This window comes from Schistocerca cancellata, chromosome 1 (assembly GCF_023864275.1).
Source record: "Schistocerca cancellata isolate TAMUIC-IGC-003103 chromosome 1, iqSchCanc2.1, whole genome shotgun sequence".
Lineage (NCBI taxonomy): Eukaryota > Metazoa > Arthropoda > Insecta > Orthoptera > Acrididae > Schistocerca > Schistocerca cancellata.
Window position 1 is genome coordinate 1,037,615,579 of NC_064626.1, and position 16,104 is coordinate 1,037,631,682.

Below are 16,104 nucleotides of genomic sequence, written 5' to 3' on the forward strand. Positions count from 1 at the left end.
AGAACCGCACATTATTGGGTGTTAATCTATTCTATATATTACATTCTTACAGAATATAAATGGCGTTTTGTAAGTAATAAAAATTGTTTGGTTGCGTAACTTCTGAGCTTTTATGTAACCAAATCAATTTCTTTTAATGTAAGTACAGTTTACATGCACAAATATATATGCACATGTAATTGTTGGTTTTTGTATTCAGTAGAATGTTCTTAATCTTGACCGAACGTAAGAGAACCCTGTTATTATTGTTAAATGTGACAAGTGTTTATGAATAACAGAAACATATTTTATGTAAGTTCGGCGAAGTATTGAAGCGATGTTAGATGTACTGTTGATTTGCAGTTTTATTTTATCTTTCTGTTGAGGAAATTGCGTTTTCTTGCGTTATGTGAAAAATATGTATTGTTTCCCTTATTTTTACTACAATATCCCGCTGTATCACGTTACAGATTAACAATGTTTGAATAAAACCTTATTTAAACGTTGACTATTTCAGTTTTGCTATAAATACTGTTTATTTTTAAGTAACAGACAGTAGGATAACTACATAGAACAAAACTGTTCCGTAGCCTGGCTCTTTACATATCCTATTTCAGTTTATAGGTGGCTCACCGCTTCCGGTTTTTGGAGAATCTAGTGAGACACTGATCGCATATGTAAAGAAAGCGATTGTTGTGAGGTAACGCGCGATAGATATGCAACACACCTAACATACAGGTAATGCGGGTACAACCTTAACTGACTAAGCTCCTAGGGAAGCTGTCGTAGACTTTGCTTACTTTTGATTGTCTACGGTAGCCTACGGTAGTTTTACAGCTCTTACCACTACACTTCAAAGAGGCATTAGACATGATTGGTCATGAGCATTCATGACAGTCACGGACGCTCTAGGATTTGAAAACAAATTTATGGCTGCTGTTTTTAATCTACCGACAGATTTCAGTTCTCGAGTGGTCGTCAACGGAGAAGCAACAGATACTTTATCGATAAAATGCTCAGTACAGATCTGCAGGCTTACGTTGCTAGTTTGACCAACACTCAGGCACACAATCACACCTCGAATGGCCTACTCTGTAGGATATAATCATCAACGAGTGCTTTCAGCTGTATGTAGTATACCTGAAGATCTTTGTGGACTCTTTCTCATCGAATAGATTCCGTTATGTAGGATAAGGGCACTTCCCCCAAGAAAACGACTATTCAAGTATGAATGAGTCTGGTGATATATCATCTGATTTTGCTGATAACATCATTCGCATAATTCCGACGATTTCAAGAGCCGACAAGTGCGAAATTTATCACACCGTCAGCTTAACAGCTCATGCATCCAAGTTGCTGGCAACAATAATATACAAAGAATGGAAAAGAAATGAAAGGTGTATTACATGACAATCAGTTTGCTTTAGGAAAATTAAAGACATCACACAGGTAGTTCTGACGTTGCTGTTGATAGTGGAAGCAAGACTGAAGAAAAATCAACACACGTTCATAGGATTTATCGACCTGGAAAAAGCTTTAGGCAATGTAAAATGGTGCAGGATGTTCGAAATTCAGAGAAAAATAGGGGTAAGCTTTATCGAAAGACGGGTAATACACAATAGGCACGAAAGTTAAGAGGGATCAATAAAAGTGAAAGACCAAGGACGAAGTGCTTGAATTAAAAAGGGTGTAAGATAGGGATGTAGTCTTCCGCCGTACTATACGACCTATACACCGAAGGGGCATTGATGGATATAAAAGAACAATTAAAGAGTGGAGTTAAAACTGAAAGTGAAACACATCAGTGATAAGTTTCACTTATGGTATTGCTATCCTTAGTCAGTGCTTTTCTCAGAAGATAGGTTAAGGAAAGACATCACACAGGTAGTTCTATAGCGTTTGGAGAATTAGATAAGGCTTTGACAGTGTTGACTGGAATCTCTCTTTGAAGTTCTGGAAGTAGCAGGGGTAAAATACAGCGAAAGAAAGACTGTTTACAACTTGTACAGAAACTAGAGAGCAGTTATAAGAGTCACGGGGCATGAAAGAAAAGCCCTGGTTGAGAAAGGAGTGAGGCGGGGTTGTAGACTAACCACGGCGTTACTTAATCTGTACATTGAGAAAGCTGTAAAGGAAACTAATGGCAACTTTGGAGAATGAATTAAGTTCCTGGGAGAAGGAATAAAAACTTTGAGGAAAGTAGTAGGTGAGTTATAGGTTTAAGTTTCAGGAAATCATTTCTGAAACAATTTGTATGGAATTTAGCCATATATTGAAGTGAAAGATGGATAATAAACAGTTTAGACAAGAAGAGAATAGAAGCTTTTAAAAAGTGGTGCTACAGAAGAATGCTGAAGATCACAAGGGTAGATAACGTAACTAATGAGGAGGTACTGAATAGAACTGAAGAGAAAAGAAAGTTGTAACACAACTTGACGACGAGAAGGGATAGGTTGATAGGACACATTCTGAGACGTCAAGGGATCACCAGTTTACTACTGGAGGAAAGTGTGAGGGGTAAAAATCGTAGAGAGAGACCAAGAGATGTATACAGGAAGTAGATTCAGGTAGGTTGTAGTAATTATTCGGTGATGAAGAGGCTTGTACAGAACAGAGTAGCATTGAGAGCTGCAGTCTTCGGACTGAAAACCACCACAAGAACAGCATGATGTTTCCAGGTGGTGACAAGTTTTTTGCCCAATGTGCCTGTATGTAAAAGAAATCTGTCTGTAGAGAGGTAATTACAGTGATGAACCAAAATATTATGACCTAATGGTTAATAGTTTATTTTTCCGTCTTGTAACTGCGTATCACAGTTTGTTGGTAGTTTTGTGGCATTACAGTTCTACGCACAGGCACGCAATTCGCGGTGATGGCGCCCCATAGCGACCCAGATGGGTTCCATATGTTTTACATCAGGCGAATTTGGTCACCGAGATATCAACGTGAGTACACTATAGAGCTCCTCGAACCACTGTAACACCATTGTGATTCCGGAACATGGACAATAATACTGCTGAAAAATAACTTCACTGTCGGGGAAAGACATCAATCATGAAGGGATGCAGGTAGCTCACAGCTACACTATGAGATCAAAAGTATCCGGACACACCCAAAAACATACATTTTTCATATTAGGTGCATTGTGCTGCCACCTACTGACAGGTACTCCGTATCAGCGGCCTCAGCAGTCGTTAGACATCTTGAGAGAGCAGGATGGGACGCTTCGCGGAACTCACGGACTTCGAACGTGGTCAGATGTACGCGAGATTTCTACACTCCTAAGCATCCCTAGGTCCACTTTTTACGATGTGATAGTGCAGTGGAAACGTGACGGGACACGTGCAGCACAAAAGCGTACAGGCCGACCTCGTCAACTGACTGGCAGACACCGCCGACTGTTGAAGAGGGTCGTAATGTGTAATAGGCACACATCTATCCAGACCATCACACAGGAAATACAAACTGCATCAGGATCCACTGCAAGTACTATGATAGTTAGGCGGGAGGTGAGAAAACTTGCATTTCATGGTCGAGCGGCTGCTCATAAGCCACACATCACGCCAGTCAATGGCAAACGACGCCTCGCTTGGTGTAAAGAGCGTAAACGTTGGACGATTGAACAGCGGAAAAAAGTGTTATGGTGTGGTCGTGTTTTTCATGGAGGGGCTTGCACCCCTTGTTGTTTTGACTGGCACTACCACAGCACAACCTACATCGATGTCGTAAGCACCTTCTTGCTTCCCACTGTTGAAGAGCAATTCGGAGATGGTGATTGCATCTTTCAACACGGTCGAGCACCTGTTCATAATGCATGTCCAGTGGCGGAGTGGTTACACGACAATAACATTCCTGTAATGGACTGACCCTCACAGAGTCCTAACCTGAATCCTATGTGTGGGATGTTTTGGAATGCCGACTTCGTGCCAGGCCTCACCGACCGACATCGATACCTCTCCTCAGTGAAGCACTCCGTGACGAATAGGATGCCGTTCCCCAAGAAAACTGCCAGCACCTGAATGAACGTATGCCTGCGAGAGTGGAAGCTGTCATCAAGGCTAAGGGTGAGCCAACACCATATTGAATTCCATTACCGTTGGAGGGCGCCATGAACCTAGAAGCCATTTTCGGCCATGTGTCTGGATACTTTTGATCACATAGTGTATCAGCGTGTCTTCGTTTACTGCCACAGGTGCCATGCAAGTGCAGGAGAATGTTTCCCATAGCATAATACTGCTCCCACCAGCCTGCGTCCGTGGCGCGCTGCACGATTCGAGCCGCCGTTCATCTCGATGACGGCGTTTGTGGAGACGACCAGCGACCTAGCGTAGCAAAAATATAATTCACCCGCAGAGCCCAGACGTTTTCATTGATCGCCGGTCGAGTCCTGATGGTCGTGTGCTCACTGCAGTCGTAACTGACAATGTCGTTGGGTCAACAAGTGAACATGTAGCGGTAGTCTGCTGCGGAGCTCCATGCTCAGCACTGTACCATGAACGGTATGCTTTGAAACACATGTGAGTGCACCACCTTGTGCTCTTTTGGCAGAGATGCCACATCATCATCTGTCCTACTTTTCAGAGCAGACAAGCCTCTGAACCTCACGTTCTGTGGAGAGACGTGGTCGCATTTAACGCCTGGCTGTAGTTTCACTGTCCTTCCACCTCTTTCTGTAGATACTCAAGAGAGTAGCACGTGAACATTCGACCAGTTTTGCCGTTTTCGAGTTATTCGTTCACAATCTCTGCATAATAATAATATATGCTTTCATTAAGTCGCTTATCTCAGTGGATTTCCGCATTTGCAGCCCATATCTTCGCTAGGGTGTCCCCCCATCCGCCTCTGCTGTGCTTACATACTTTTCATAGAATATCACGAGCCCGCAACGTCACCAGGCTTAGTTTAGTTTAGTTATGTCATGTTCCGTAGGTCATTTTTACGATTATTTTATCGATATAATGTGGAACAAGTCAGATTACAAGATATATATATATATATATATATATATATATATATATATATATATATATATATATATATATACACATGAATAGTGCTAATATTAATATTACTCAAATTTTTTGTTCTACACATGCAGCTACATTTAGAGTTACAATGTTTTTTAGAGGTGCAATTCCACGGTCACCAGTTCTGAAACAGAAACTCGTGCATGAAATAGAAGGAGCTGTCCAAAAGAAATGATTTTAAGCTAGATTTAAAACTTGATATGCTACCTCCCAGGCACTTTCTGTTGTTGGGCAATTGATCAAAGATTTTTGTTGCTGAATAATGTACTCCTTTTTGAGCAACTGACAGCTTCAATAACGGATAGGAAAGGTGATTTTCCCCTCTAGTGTTGTACGTGTGAACATCATGTTGTACGTGTGAACATCATTGTTCTTCGCGAACTAAGTAGAATTTTTTATAATGAATTTCATTACCGAATATATGTACTGTGATGGTGCAGTTAAAATACCTAACTCCTTGAATAGGTGCCTACATGACGTCATTGGGTGAACACCACTAATTATTCTCACTGCTCTCTTTGTGCAATCAATACTTTATGTCTAAGTGGTGAGTTTCCCCAGAAAACTCTTCCATAAGACTTTATTGAGTGGAAATATGCGAAGTACGTTAGGAGGCTGATCTGTTTATTACCAAGACTAGCGTTTATACGAAGAACGAAAGAAGCTGAACTTCATTGTTTGAGAAGCTCAGTAATATGCTTCTTCCAGTTCAAGTTGTCATCAATGTGAACACCCAAAAATTTGGAGAAATCTACCCCGTTAAGTGAGCCCTGTTCATATGCTACATCAATTGTCGGTATGACTATTCGGTGTACAAAACTGGATATAGTGAGTTTTTTCAAAATTAAGGTAGAGTCCATTTTCTGAGAACCACTTAATAATTCTTCGAAAGACGTCCTTAACAATTCTTCAGCTTCTTTTTCTGGAATGGGATTTATTATAACACTCGTGTCAACTGCAAAAAGTACTAGTTACGCTTGCTGAACGTTAAATGAGAGGTCATTCACACTAATAAGGAACAGCAGAGGACCCAAAATTGAACCCTGTGGGATTCCCTTTGTGTTAACTCCCCATTCCCTAGAATTTACCGCCCTCCCACCATTATTTGTGTTATTCAGCACAGCTTTTTGCTTTCTGTTCGTTGAGGAGGTATTGAATAGAATTGGAGAGAAGAGAAATTTGTGGCACAACTTGACTAGAAGAAGGGATCGGTTAGTAGGACATATTCTGAGGCACCGATTTAGTATTGGAGGGCAGCGCGGAGGGTAAAAATCGTAGAGGGAGACCAAGAGATGAATACACTAAGCAGATTCAGAAGGATGTAGGCTGCAGTACGTACTGGGAGATGAAGAAGCTTGCACAGGATAGAGTAGCATAGAGAGCTGCATCAAACCAGTCTCTGGACTGAAGACCACAACAACAAGTATGATTCAAACCAGCTATGTGTGTAGCCTTCAGTTCCATAAAACCTGAGTTTTTTCAAGAGTGTGATATGATTCACACAGTCAAATGCCTTGGAAAGAATACAAAAAATACCAACTGGCGATAATTTGTTATTTATTGCTTGTACTATTTGTTGAGTAAATGGCTCTGAGCACTATGGGACTTAACATCTATGGTCATCAGTCCCCTAGAACTTAGAACTACTTAAACCTAACTAACCTAAGGACAACACACAACACCCAGTCATCACGAGGCAGGGAAAATCCCTGACCCCGCCGGGAATCGGACCCGGGAGCCCGGGCGCGGGAAGCGAGAACGCTACCGCACGACCATGAGCTGCGGACTGTTGGGTAAATGTGTAGATAGCATTCTCAGTCGAGTAACCCTTCCGGAATCCGAACCGTGACATGCTGAGTAAATTATTTTCACTCAAATGTGGGACTACTCTTGAATACATAACTTTCTTCGAATATTTTAGAAAATAAAGTCAGCAATGTAATTGGTGTATGAGTATTCAAGCCACTCTTGTCCCCTTTCTTATGAAGGCGGTTTCTAACCTCGCGGTGGGCAGTGGTCATAATGTTTTGGGTGATCAATGTACTCGCGGCAGGCCTGCTGGAGCCGGTGGTGTGCGCGCTGGTGGTGTCGTGCGCGGGCCTGGTGGTGTCATGGCGGCAGCCGGGCGCGCGCTGCCTCTCGGGCTGGGTGTGCGCCGCGCTGACCGGCTGCGCTCTGCTGTCGCTGTCGCAGCTGTGGCTGGGCTGCCACCAGCTGTCGGTGAGCGGCGAGCGCGACGGCGCCCCGGCAGAGTTCCTGCAGCCCTGCAACTCTGCCTGCCGCTGCTCCAGGGACGCAGACTTCGCGCCCGTCTGCAGCGTCACCACCCGCCACACCTACTACTCTGCCTGCCTCGCCGGCTGCACCGAGATCGGCGCGTACACTGGTGTGAGTCGCTCAGCAACCTCAGGCTGACATAGCTCTGCCAAGCTATTCCATTCCTTACATGTTCAGCATCAGACATTTTATAATATATTGTTTCTGAAGGCTCCCAAGGCTCATCCTCTTGCCTCTTGCAAACACCACAGGTGGTTTCTGTTATTTTTTTTGGAAGATGGCTGTGTCCAGCGTGGAGCTGATGTTTCAATCTTCGTTTAATCTTTCTACATTGTTTGTGTTCAGAGCATACTATCTCGGCTTAAGGGCTAATGAAGCAGCATGAAGGCCGGTGTTTGTCAGACAGAGATCCTGGCAGGGTTGCTGGATGAAACATTCCTTACGCTTGCTCCTCGAAGAACTTGTGGGATCACTCAAAGTCTCACTAGTGGCTATGGCTATAATATGTGCACTCCTAGTGATGAGCTGCATGCGAGACAAATTGTTAAACATATTGCCCTGAAGACTTACTTGGAAATGCTTATTCACTGACCCAGATTATTCTCTGCACTGTTGCCCTGTTAAAAATGTCCTGTATCAGTTTGCAAGCTTCACTTTCACCTATATCAAATTGGTAATTAATACCCTTCAGCTGTCCGTGTGCATTCAGCAAGATTCCAAGATCCAGTCACAGGACTAGAGAACATACACGACTAGCAGCCATTACAATGTCTCCAGATGACTTCTATAAATGTCCACAGATACAATCCGTAAAAAACTAGACATTATAACTGTTTCAAAGTCAAGAGATAAGTAGTCACACAAAAGTAACACTTTTCAAGTTTCTACCTAATCAAAAGTAATCAAGTACATTACTTTTATTAAACACCAACTCCATTTAATGGCTTCACACTCTGACAAGAAGGCCTTTTGCCAAATATGACCATGCTTACTAAATTGCAACACTGGCCTAGGAAACTAGAAAATAACAAAGCAGAATTCTATGCCCACTGGAAAATAATGAAGCAGAATTCTAAAACCACGTAAGAGAACGCACTTTCAAACTTTTATATCCTCCTCAACTTAGAAAAGCCACTAAGAAAGACTTCTAACTTCAGAAATGTTGAGCACTTGAAAATACCACCTCCATTCCAGATAAAACATGACTTGCCTCCAACACCTGTGGTGGCTGCCAGCCATACCTCATTTTTGCCATCTACTAGAAGCTTTCTGAAATTGGTTTAACATCCATGCCTTTTAGCCAGTTGGTATCAGGAGTAGTATGCAGGATACTTCATTAGCCATTTCCTTCTCCCTTTAACAGCATTCTTTTGCAAGTACTGCTTTGTGCTACAGTCTGTTGCAAGTAAGTTTACTTCCAAAGTCTGCTAGGAAACACGTACCTTCATAAGAAAGTCACTAACACTTAAGCCCTCAATTAAGCTCTGACCACAACCAGCTTATGTAAAGACTGACCCATCATCTGCATCATGGACAAACCATATCTGCCCTGGAGTCCCCAACAACAGAAACACACACACACACACACACACACACACACACACACACACACATACACACACACACACACACATACATGTATATACATAAAATAAGGAAAAATTATGTAAATATATGCTGGCCATGTACAGGTTTTTCCTGTAGAAATGTCTATTTCTCAGAAATTTTATTTCTATGGGTAGATTTCAGAGAATTTATTAGCTACATATTTTACCACTTTCTATGACGAAGTTTGATTCTTTAAAGAGTAATACATATCGTTTTTCCTTCTAGTGTTGTACTTAGGAATATCTCTATTACTCTCAAAGTCAGATGGATTGTTGATAACGGGTTGTGTGACAGGCAGCAGAAGCGTTTTCAGAAGTAGGTAGATTAACGAAGTTTCTTCTTGGATTTGCGATAACAGATATAGTAACACAAGAACATCGTTCCTCAACTCTTCTGAAATTTTGGTTTTTGTGTTCTGAAGAGCTTTACTTTCTTGGAAACACTGGCCCTTGGAACGAGTTTACGTCCTAGCTGGCCCCTCACGTCATCTACCGCGAACGGGTCTGGGGATCTTATTGGCTTCAGGACCACCTTAACATGACGCAGGCAGTTCATAGTCACACGTGCCATGTGTGGACGAGCATTTCCTGTTAAAAGATGGCACGGCGATACTGTCGCATTAGAAGCAACAAGTGAGGATACAGGATGTCTGCGACGTACCGTTGTGCTCTCACAGTTCCCTCAGTCGCCACTAGCCGTAACCTCAAGTCAAACCCTGTTGCTCCCCACGCCATGACTTCAGGAATAACTCTACTGTGCCTCTCCAATATATAGGAAGAAAGCAGCCTCTCACCCGATGGCTCAAAATGGTTCAAATGGCTCTGAGCACTATGGGACTTGACATCTGAGGTCATCAGTCTCCCAGAACTTAGAACTACTTAAACCTAACTAACCTAAGGACATCACACACATCCATGCCCGAGGCAGGATTCGATCCTGCGACCGCAGCAGCAGCGCGGTTCCTGACTGAACCGCTCGGCCACAACGGCCGGCTTCACCCGATGGCCACCATAATCACTGACGATAGTCATGGGGTAGCGCAAACAGCGATTCGTCGCTGAACACAGTCCCACGCAATTCATCAAATTCATCGGCAGTCCATGCTTCTCTGTCACGGCACCACTCGAATGCAATAGTTTTGTGCTGTGATATTAACGGCAGCCAAAGAGTGGGACGGGAATTCCCTAGCCTGGCTGCTGCTGATCATCAACCAAAGGTGGAAGATAACACTAGATGTTGCAGGGATCCATTACATTCTCGGAATGCAGGCATAGATGTGAAGGAGATACAGTGTTCTAAGTGTACAATACGGCGATCGTCCCTTGTGTCGATCAGAAACGGGCGACCGGAACCTCGACGACTAGTGTATCTGCCCTCGCGTCACCATTCAGTCCATTATTGGGATACTGTCACACTCGAATGCCATTCAAATCTGGATATTGCATGATTCGACCAGCCTGCTGTATGGAGACCGACTAAGAGCCCCCTTTTAAACTCCGTTGGGAGCTTTCAGCGCTGTCTCGCGAGGTTACCCGGCATCTTCGTGTCCTTGACAGTGATCAGTCAGCATATGACGCTGTCACACACCTTATTCAAGGTGGCCTGGGAAGAGTTGTCAATATTCAATAATGTGGCAGGAATGGATACCTGAGGGGGGGACGTAGATGAAATTGACCAAAAATGTCAATCTTAGATTTATTTTTTATTTGTTAGTACAATTCATGCCGGCCGCGGTGGCCGTGCGCTTCTAGGCGCTACAGTCCGGAACCGCGGGACTGCTACGGTCGCAGGTTGGAATCCTCCCTCGGGCATGGATGTGTGTGATGTCCTTAGGTTAGTTAGGTTTAAGTAGTTCTAAGTTCTAGGGGACTCATGACCTAAGGTGTTAAGTCCCATAGTGCCATTTTTTACAATTCATGGACCGTAAGTTCCCAAAGTTTCAATAATGAAATCGCTATCGAAATGCCTGAAAAATGCAGATGAACATCTCATTCCTCATCTGTACCACATAAGTTGGTGTAAATATTTGCAGGCTCGAAGAATTAACAACCATATATCCACAATGAGATGCTTCCAAATTGTGTACTCGGTGTTTCCAAGCCCACTTACAGGTTTCTGGCCGATCCTACACTTCTCAAAAAGTGTGCTCATGGCAAAACCCAAATGAGTCTCTAAATTCACTCATATAGAAACGGTGCCCTGAAAACACATTTGCATATGCCACAGTTGTCAGAATTGCAACTTATTACGCAGTTAGTGGATTTAATGATGGGAACGCCAGGAGGATGAAGGTATAGGAAGAATGGGCTTCAAAATAGGAAATTTTACGCAAGACATCCCGAGGAAAATAGATTTACAGCGCGTCTCCGTAGCTGAAAAGTCATTTGAAGACCTGCTAAAGGAAAGAAGACAGACAACAAGAAGCCAGAAGAGAAGCCTTGAAGGGAAAGACGCCCAGAGTACAAATGTGGTGTCTTCTGAAGAAGTGGCGTAAGGAAAAAAGTTAGGTTGGACTTTAAATTGCGTTTCCTGAAAAGTTTGTTTTTTAAAGTTTATGTACCTTTTCCTCAGATTATATGAATGCTAGAACTATGAAATTTTGTACACATATTTCTGTAAACCTAATAAACGTCTCAAGAGCAAATTTTGAAATTCTGATTAAGAATGGGGGCAAAGTGCTTGGAATTTTGCATGAATTTATAATTGCACTTGTGGAATTATAATTAAAAATTATGAAAATTCTCCTATTTGACCTATTCCAAAAAACTCATGAGAGAAGATTACAACATATAAAGAGATGAAACAAAGAAATTTTTGTAGAAATCTCTTGAATACTTTCTGAGAAAAAGGAACATACATTATTTTTTGAAAATAAAACTTCAAATTTCATTCAAAAAAAGCTGAATATATCTAATCAAAGAATTTTATCTGTAAATGTGTTACTTTCATGTAAAGCGTGGTACAAAATTTCATTGCCATATCTCCAAAACTGTGTTTTTGTTGCATTTTTGAAATAGTGTGTGTTTTTCATCAACGTCTCCCTCTTAAGAGCTAAGAGCACTTCTTAGTTTTACTGTGAAACAGCTCTCTTCTGCTGTAAGGGTCTTTCCTTTCCATAGTTTATGTGAAGGTGGTACCGACCAAAACGAGAAAAAGTAGTCAAGCGAACATGGTCTGTAAAATGTATACCTTTAAGACCTATGAGCACTTGTTCATCTTTGCTTTTATGAAGCACACCTGTTGTACTGAACAAGTTCTCTTAGCTCTTAAGATATGCATTTTATAGTCCATGTTCACTAGACTGCTTGAAATGATCGTTCCTGTTATATCCCTTAATATTGATCGTTCCTCCTGGGACACGCTGAATGTCCTAAAGGATTGGCAGCAGCGCTAAGCACGAACAGCACTAATGCTTTCTGGTAGCCGTTCTAACTGACTCAGAGAATTGCAACTCCCAACCATGTACTTACCCACCGACGGTTTTTACGTATGTGTATGAAATTGCATTGATATCCAACCATGTCTTCTGCGTACTTTGCTTTTTTTCTTAGACAGTGCATTTTTTAAAATACACACTAGTAAAAAGTTTACTGTTAACACAAGTATACAGTGAATGGTTATTAGACCCCGTCGTGTTCGTCTTAATTCTTCTTTTCCAATATTCGACATATCGACGCCTTTGCTGGGATCCTCTCAAGGAATCCTCTGGTTTCGACGAATGGCTGAAAACTGTCGGAAATCAGTGTCGCTTTCGTTTCTCAAAGCATGGGCTTTCGCGCTTGTTCCAAAGGAGTTGAGTTACTGGCACTACTGTTGGACATTGTCACTGGATAGGTCAGAGATGTTTAGAATTTTACTTGCTATATTTGCATATCATACTTCGCTAAAGAATTGTCCACTATCATTTGCACTCTAACCGAATGCAGCGATTTGGCGATTTAAGTCTCTTTTCTCGTCAGAACTCTGACCATATATCCACAGGTCTACAGCCTTCATTAAAGTCACCTTGATGATAGACGAAGAGCGATTCTAACATAAACAGTAAACAAAAGGGGCGTATTCAGTTGGAAATACCACACTTCTAGGGCTCTCATAAGCATGGAAAATATACCTATTTAGCACCCAAAGTGCTAACTGCCAGTCCAAAAAGCCGCGGTTTATTTTTCTGCACCTAAAATACGAGGGTCACTCCAAAAGAAATGCACACTATTTTTTTAAAATCCATCTTTTATTATACATGTTTTAAAGTTTTACAGTGTGTAGATACATCCTTTAGGAACAATATTTTTATTTCTCCACATAATTTCCATCCCTCTCAACTGCCTTACGCTATCTTCGAACCAGCGCCTGTATACCTGCACGGTAAAATTCTGGACCAACCTGTTGGAACCACTGTTTCGCAGCGTGCGCAAGGGAGTCATCATCTTCAAACCTTGTTCCACGAAGAGAGTCTTTCAGTTTCCCAAAGAGATGATAGTCACATGGAGCCAGGTTAGGACTGTAAGGCGGGTGTTGTCCATCCGAGTTTTGTGATCGCTTCCAAGGTTTTTTGACTGACATGTGGCCGTGCATTGTTGTGCAACAGGAAAACATCCTGCTTTTGCCGATGTGGTCGAACACAACTCGAGCTTGAAGTTTCTTCGGTTTCGTCACATATGTATCGAAATTTATGGTGGTTCCACTTGGCATGATGTCCACAAGCAAGAGTACTTCGGAATCGAAAAACACCGTAGCCATAACTTTTCCAGCGGAATGTTTGGTTTTGAATTTTTTTCTTCTTGGATGAATTTGCATGATGCCACTCCATTGATTGCCTCTTCGTGTCTGGTGAAAAATGATGGAGCCATGTTGCATCACCTGTCACAATTCCTCCAAGAAACACAAAAAATGGCCCTGAGCACTATGGGACTCAGCTGCTGTGGTCATCAGTCCCCTAGAACTTAGAACTACTTAAACCTAACTAACCTAAGGACATCACATACACCCATGCCCGAGGCAGGATTCGAACCTGCGACCGTAGCAACAGCGCGGCTCCGGACTGGAGCGCCTAGAACCGCACGGCCACCGCGGCCGGCTCCAAGAAACACATCTTCACCATTCTCGTACTGTTCCAAACGTTCGCTGCATACCGTTTTTCTTGTTTCTTTGTCAGCCACTGTCAACATCCTGGGAAACCACCTAGCACAAACCTTTTTTAACGCCAACACTTTCAGTATTCTGCAAAGACTTGCTTCCCCTATTCCAACGTAGCGTGACAATTCGTTCACTGTGATGCGTCTGTCAGCAGTCACCAGTTCGTTAACTCTCTGCACATCGGCTGGACTGTGTGCAGTACGAGGCCTGCCGCTGCGAGGACAATCCTCAATATTGCCGTGCCCGCTTTCATCACGTAACCTGCTTGCCCGCTGACTAACTGTACTGCGAACGACAGCAGCATCTCCATACCCCTTTTTCAACCTCTTGTGGATGTTTCCCACTGTCTCGTTCTCACAGCACAGGAATTCTACGACAACACGTTGCTTTTGACGAACGTCAAATGTAGCAGCCATCTGGAAGACATGCTGTGACGGCGCTACTCACGGGAATAGGTTGAACTAAGTTTGAAAACAAGTGGGAAGGATGTATCTACACACTGTAAAACTTTCACACATGCAGAATGGAAACTGTATTTTTAGAAATATAGTGTGCATTTCTTTTGGAGTGACCCTCGTATTTTGTCGGAAATACGTACTTTATGATCACGCTACTCATAAAGTGATGGATAACGTTGTTCCTGAAACTGATGTCTCTTGCGTTCATTGGATATTGCTCATCTTTAACAGCCGCGAACCTGCCCAGAGATAGTAACCAGCTCCTACGGGTACTTTGCAGTTCCTGAAGAGCTGCTCGTGCATATCGGGCGGCGGCTTCGCGCAGCTGGGCTCCTGCGACTACGCACAGTGTTCGTCCCGCTGGGTGGTGCTGCAAGTGCTGTGGGTGCTCGCCGCCGTGCTGCGTAGCACCACCTACGTCGCCAGTGTCCTCATAGTGCTCAGGTAATACCCGCAACCAGTGTCCTCACGGCGCTCGTAGTAGTATCAGGTAACACCCATAGCCAGTGTCCCGATAGTGCACTAATGGTCATTAAAATTGCTACACCACGAAGATGACGTGCTTAAAGACGCGAAATTTAACCGACAGGAAGAAGATGCTGTGATATGCAAATGATTAGCTTTTCATTCACACAAGGTTGGCGCCGGTGGCGACACCTACAACGTGCTGACATGAGGAATGTTTCCAACCGGTTTCTCATACACAAACAGCAGTTGACCGGCGTTGCCTGGTGAAACGTTGTTGTGATGCGTCCTGTAAGGAGGAGAAATGCGTACCATCACGTTCCCGACTTTGATAAAGGTGGGATTGTAGCCTATCACGATTGTGGTTTATCGTATCGCGACATTGCTGCTCGCTTTGGTTGAGATCCAATGACTGTTAGCAGAATATGGAATCGGTGAGTTCAGGAGGGTAATACGGAACGCCGTGCTAGATCCCAACGGCCTCGTATCACTAGCAGTCGAGATGACAGGCATCTTATACGCATGGCTGTAACGGATCGTGCAGCCACGTCTCGATCCCTGAGTCAACAGATGGGGACGTTTGCAAGACAACAACCATCTGTACGAACAATTCGACGACGTTTGCAGCAGCATGGACTATCAGCTCGGAGACCATGGCTGCTTTTACCCTTGACGCTGCATCAAAGACAGGAGCGCCTGCGATGGTGTACTCAACGACGAACCTAGGTGCACGAATAGCAAAACGTCATTTTTTTGGATGAATCCAGGTTCTGTTTACAGCATCATGATGTTGGTATCCGTGTTTGGCGAAATCGCGGTGAACGCACATTGGAAGCGTGTATTCGTCATCGCCATACTGGCGTATCACCCGGCGTGATGGTATGGGGTGCCATTGGTTGCACGTCTCGGTCACCTCTTGTTCGCATTGACGGCACTTCGAACAGTGGACGCTACATATCAGATGTGTTACGACCCGTGGCTCTACCCTTAATTCGAACCCTGCGAAACCCTACATTTCAGCAGGATAATGCACGACTGCACGTTGCAGGTCCTTTACGGGCCTTTATGGATACAGAAAATGTTCGGCTGCTGCCCTGGCCAGCACATTCTCCAGATCTCTCACCAATTGAAAACGTCTGTTCAATGGTGGCCGAGCA

At 43.4% G+C, this 16,104-nt stretch overlaps 1 protein-coding gene across 1 annotated transcript in view; it reads left to right on the plus strand.

Annotated features, from left to right (window-relative positions):
• LOC126124148 (solute carrier organic anion transporter family member 74D-like) overlaps positions 1-16,104 on the plus strand; it is a 103,858-nt gene that overhangs the window by 65,880 nt on the left and 21,874 nt on the right. The window contains exons 7-8 of the mRNA XM_049915105.1: positions 7,060-7,394; positions 14,763-14,926. Coding sequence (XP_049771062.1) covers positions 7,060-7,394; positions 14,763-14,926 — 499 coding nt within the window. The remainder of the gene's footprint in view (positions 1-7,059; positions 7,395-14,762; positions 14,927-16,104) is intronic.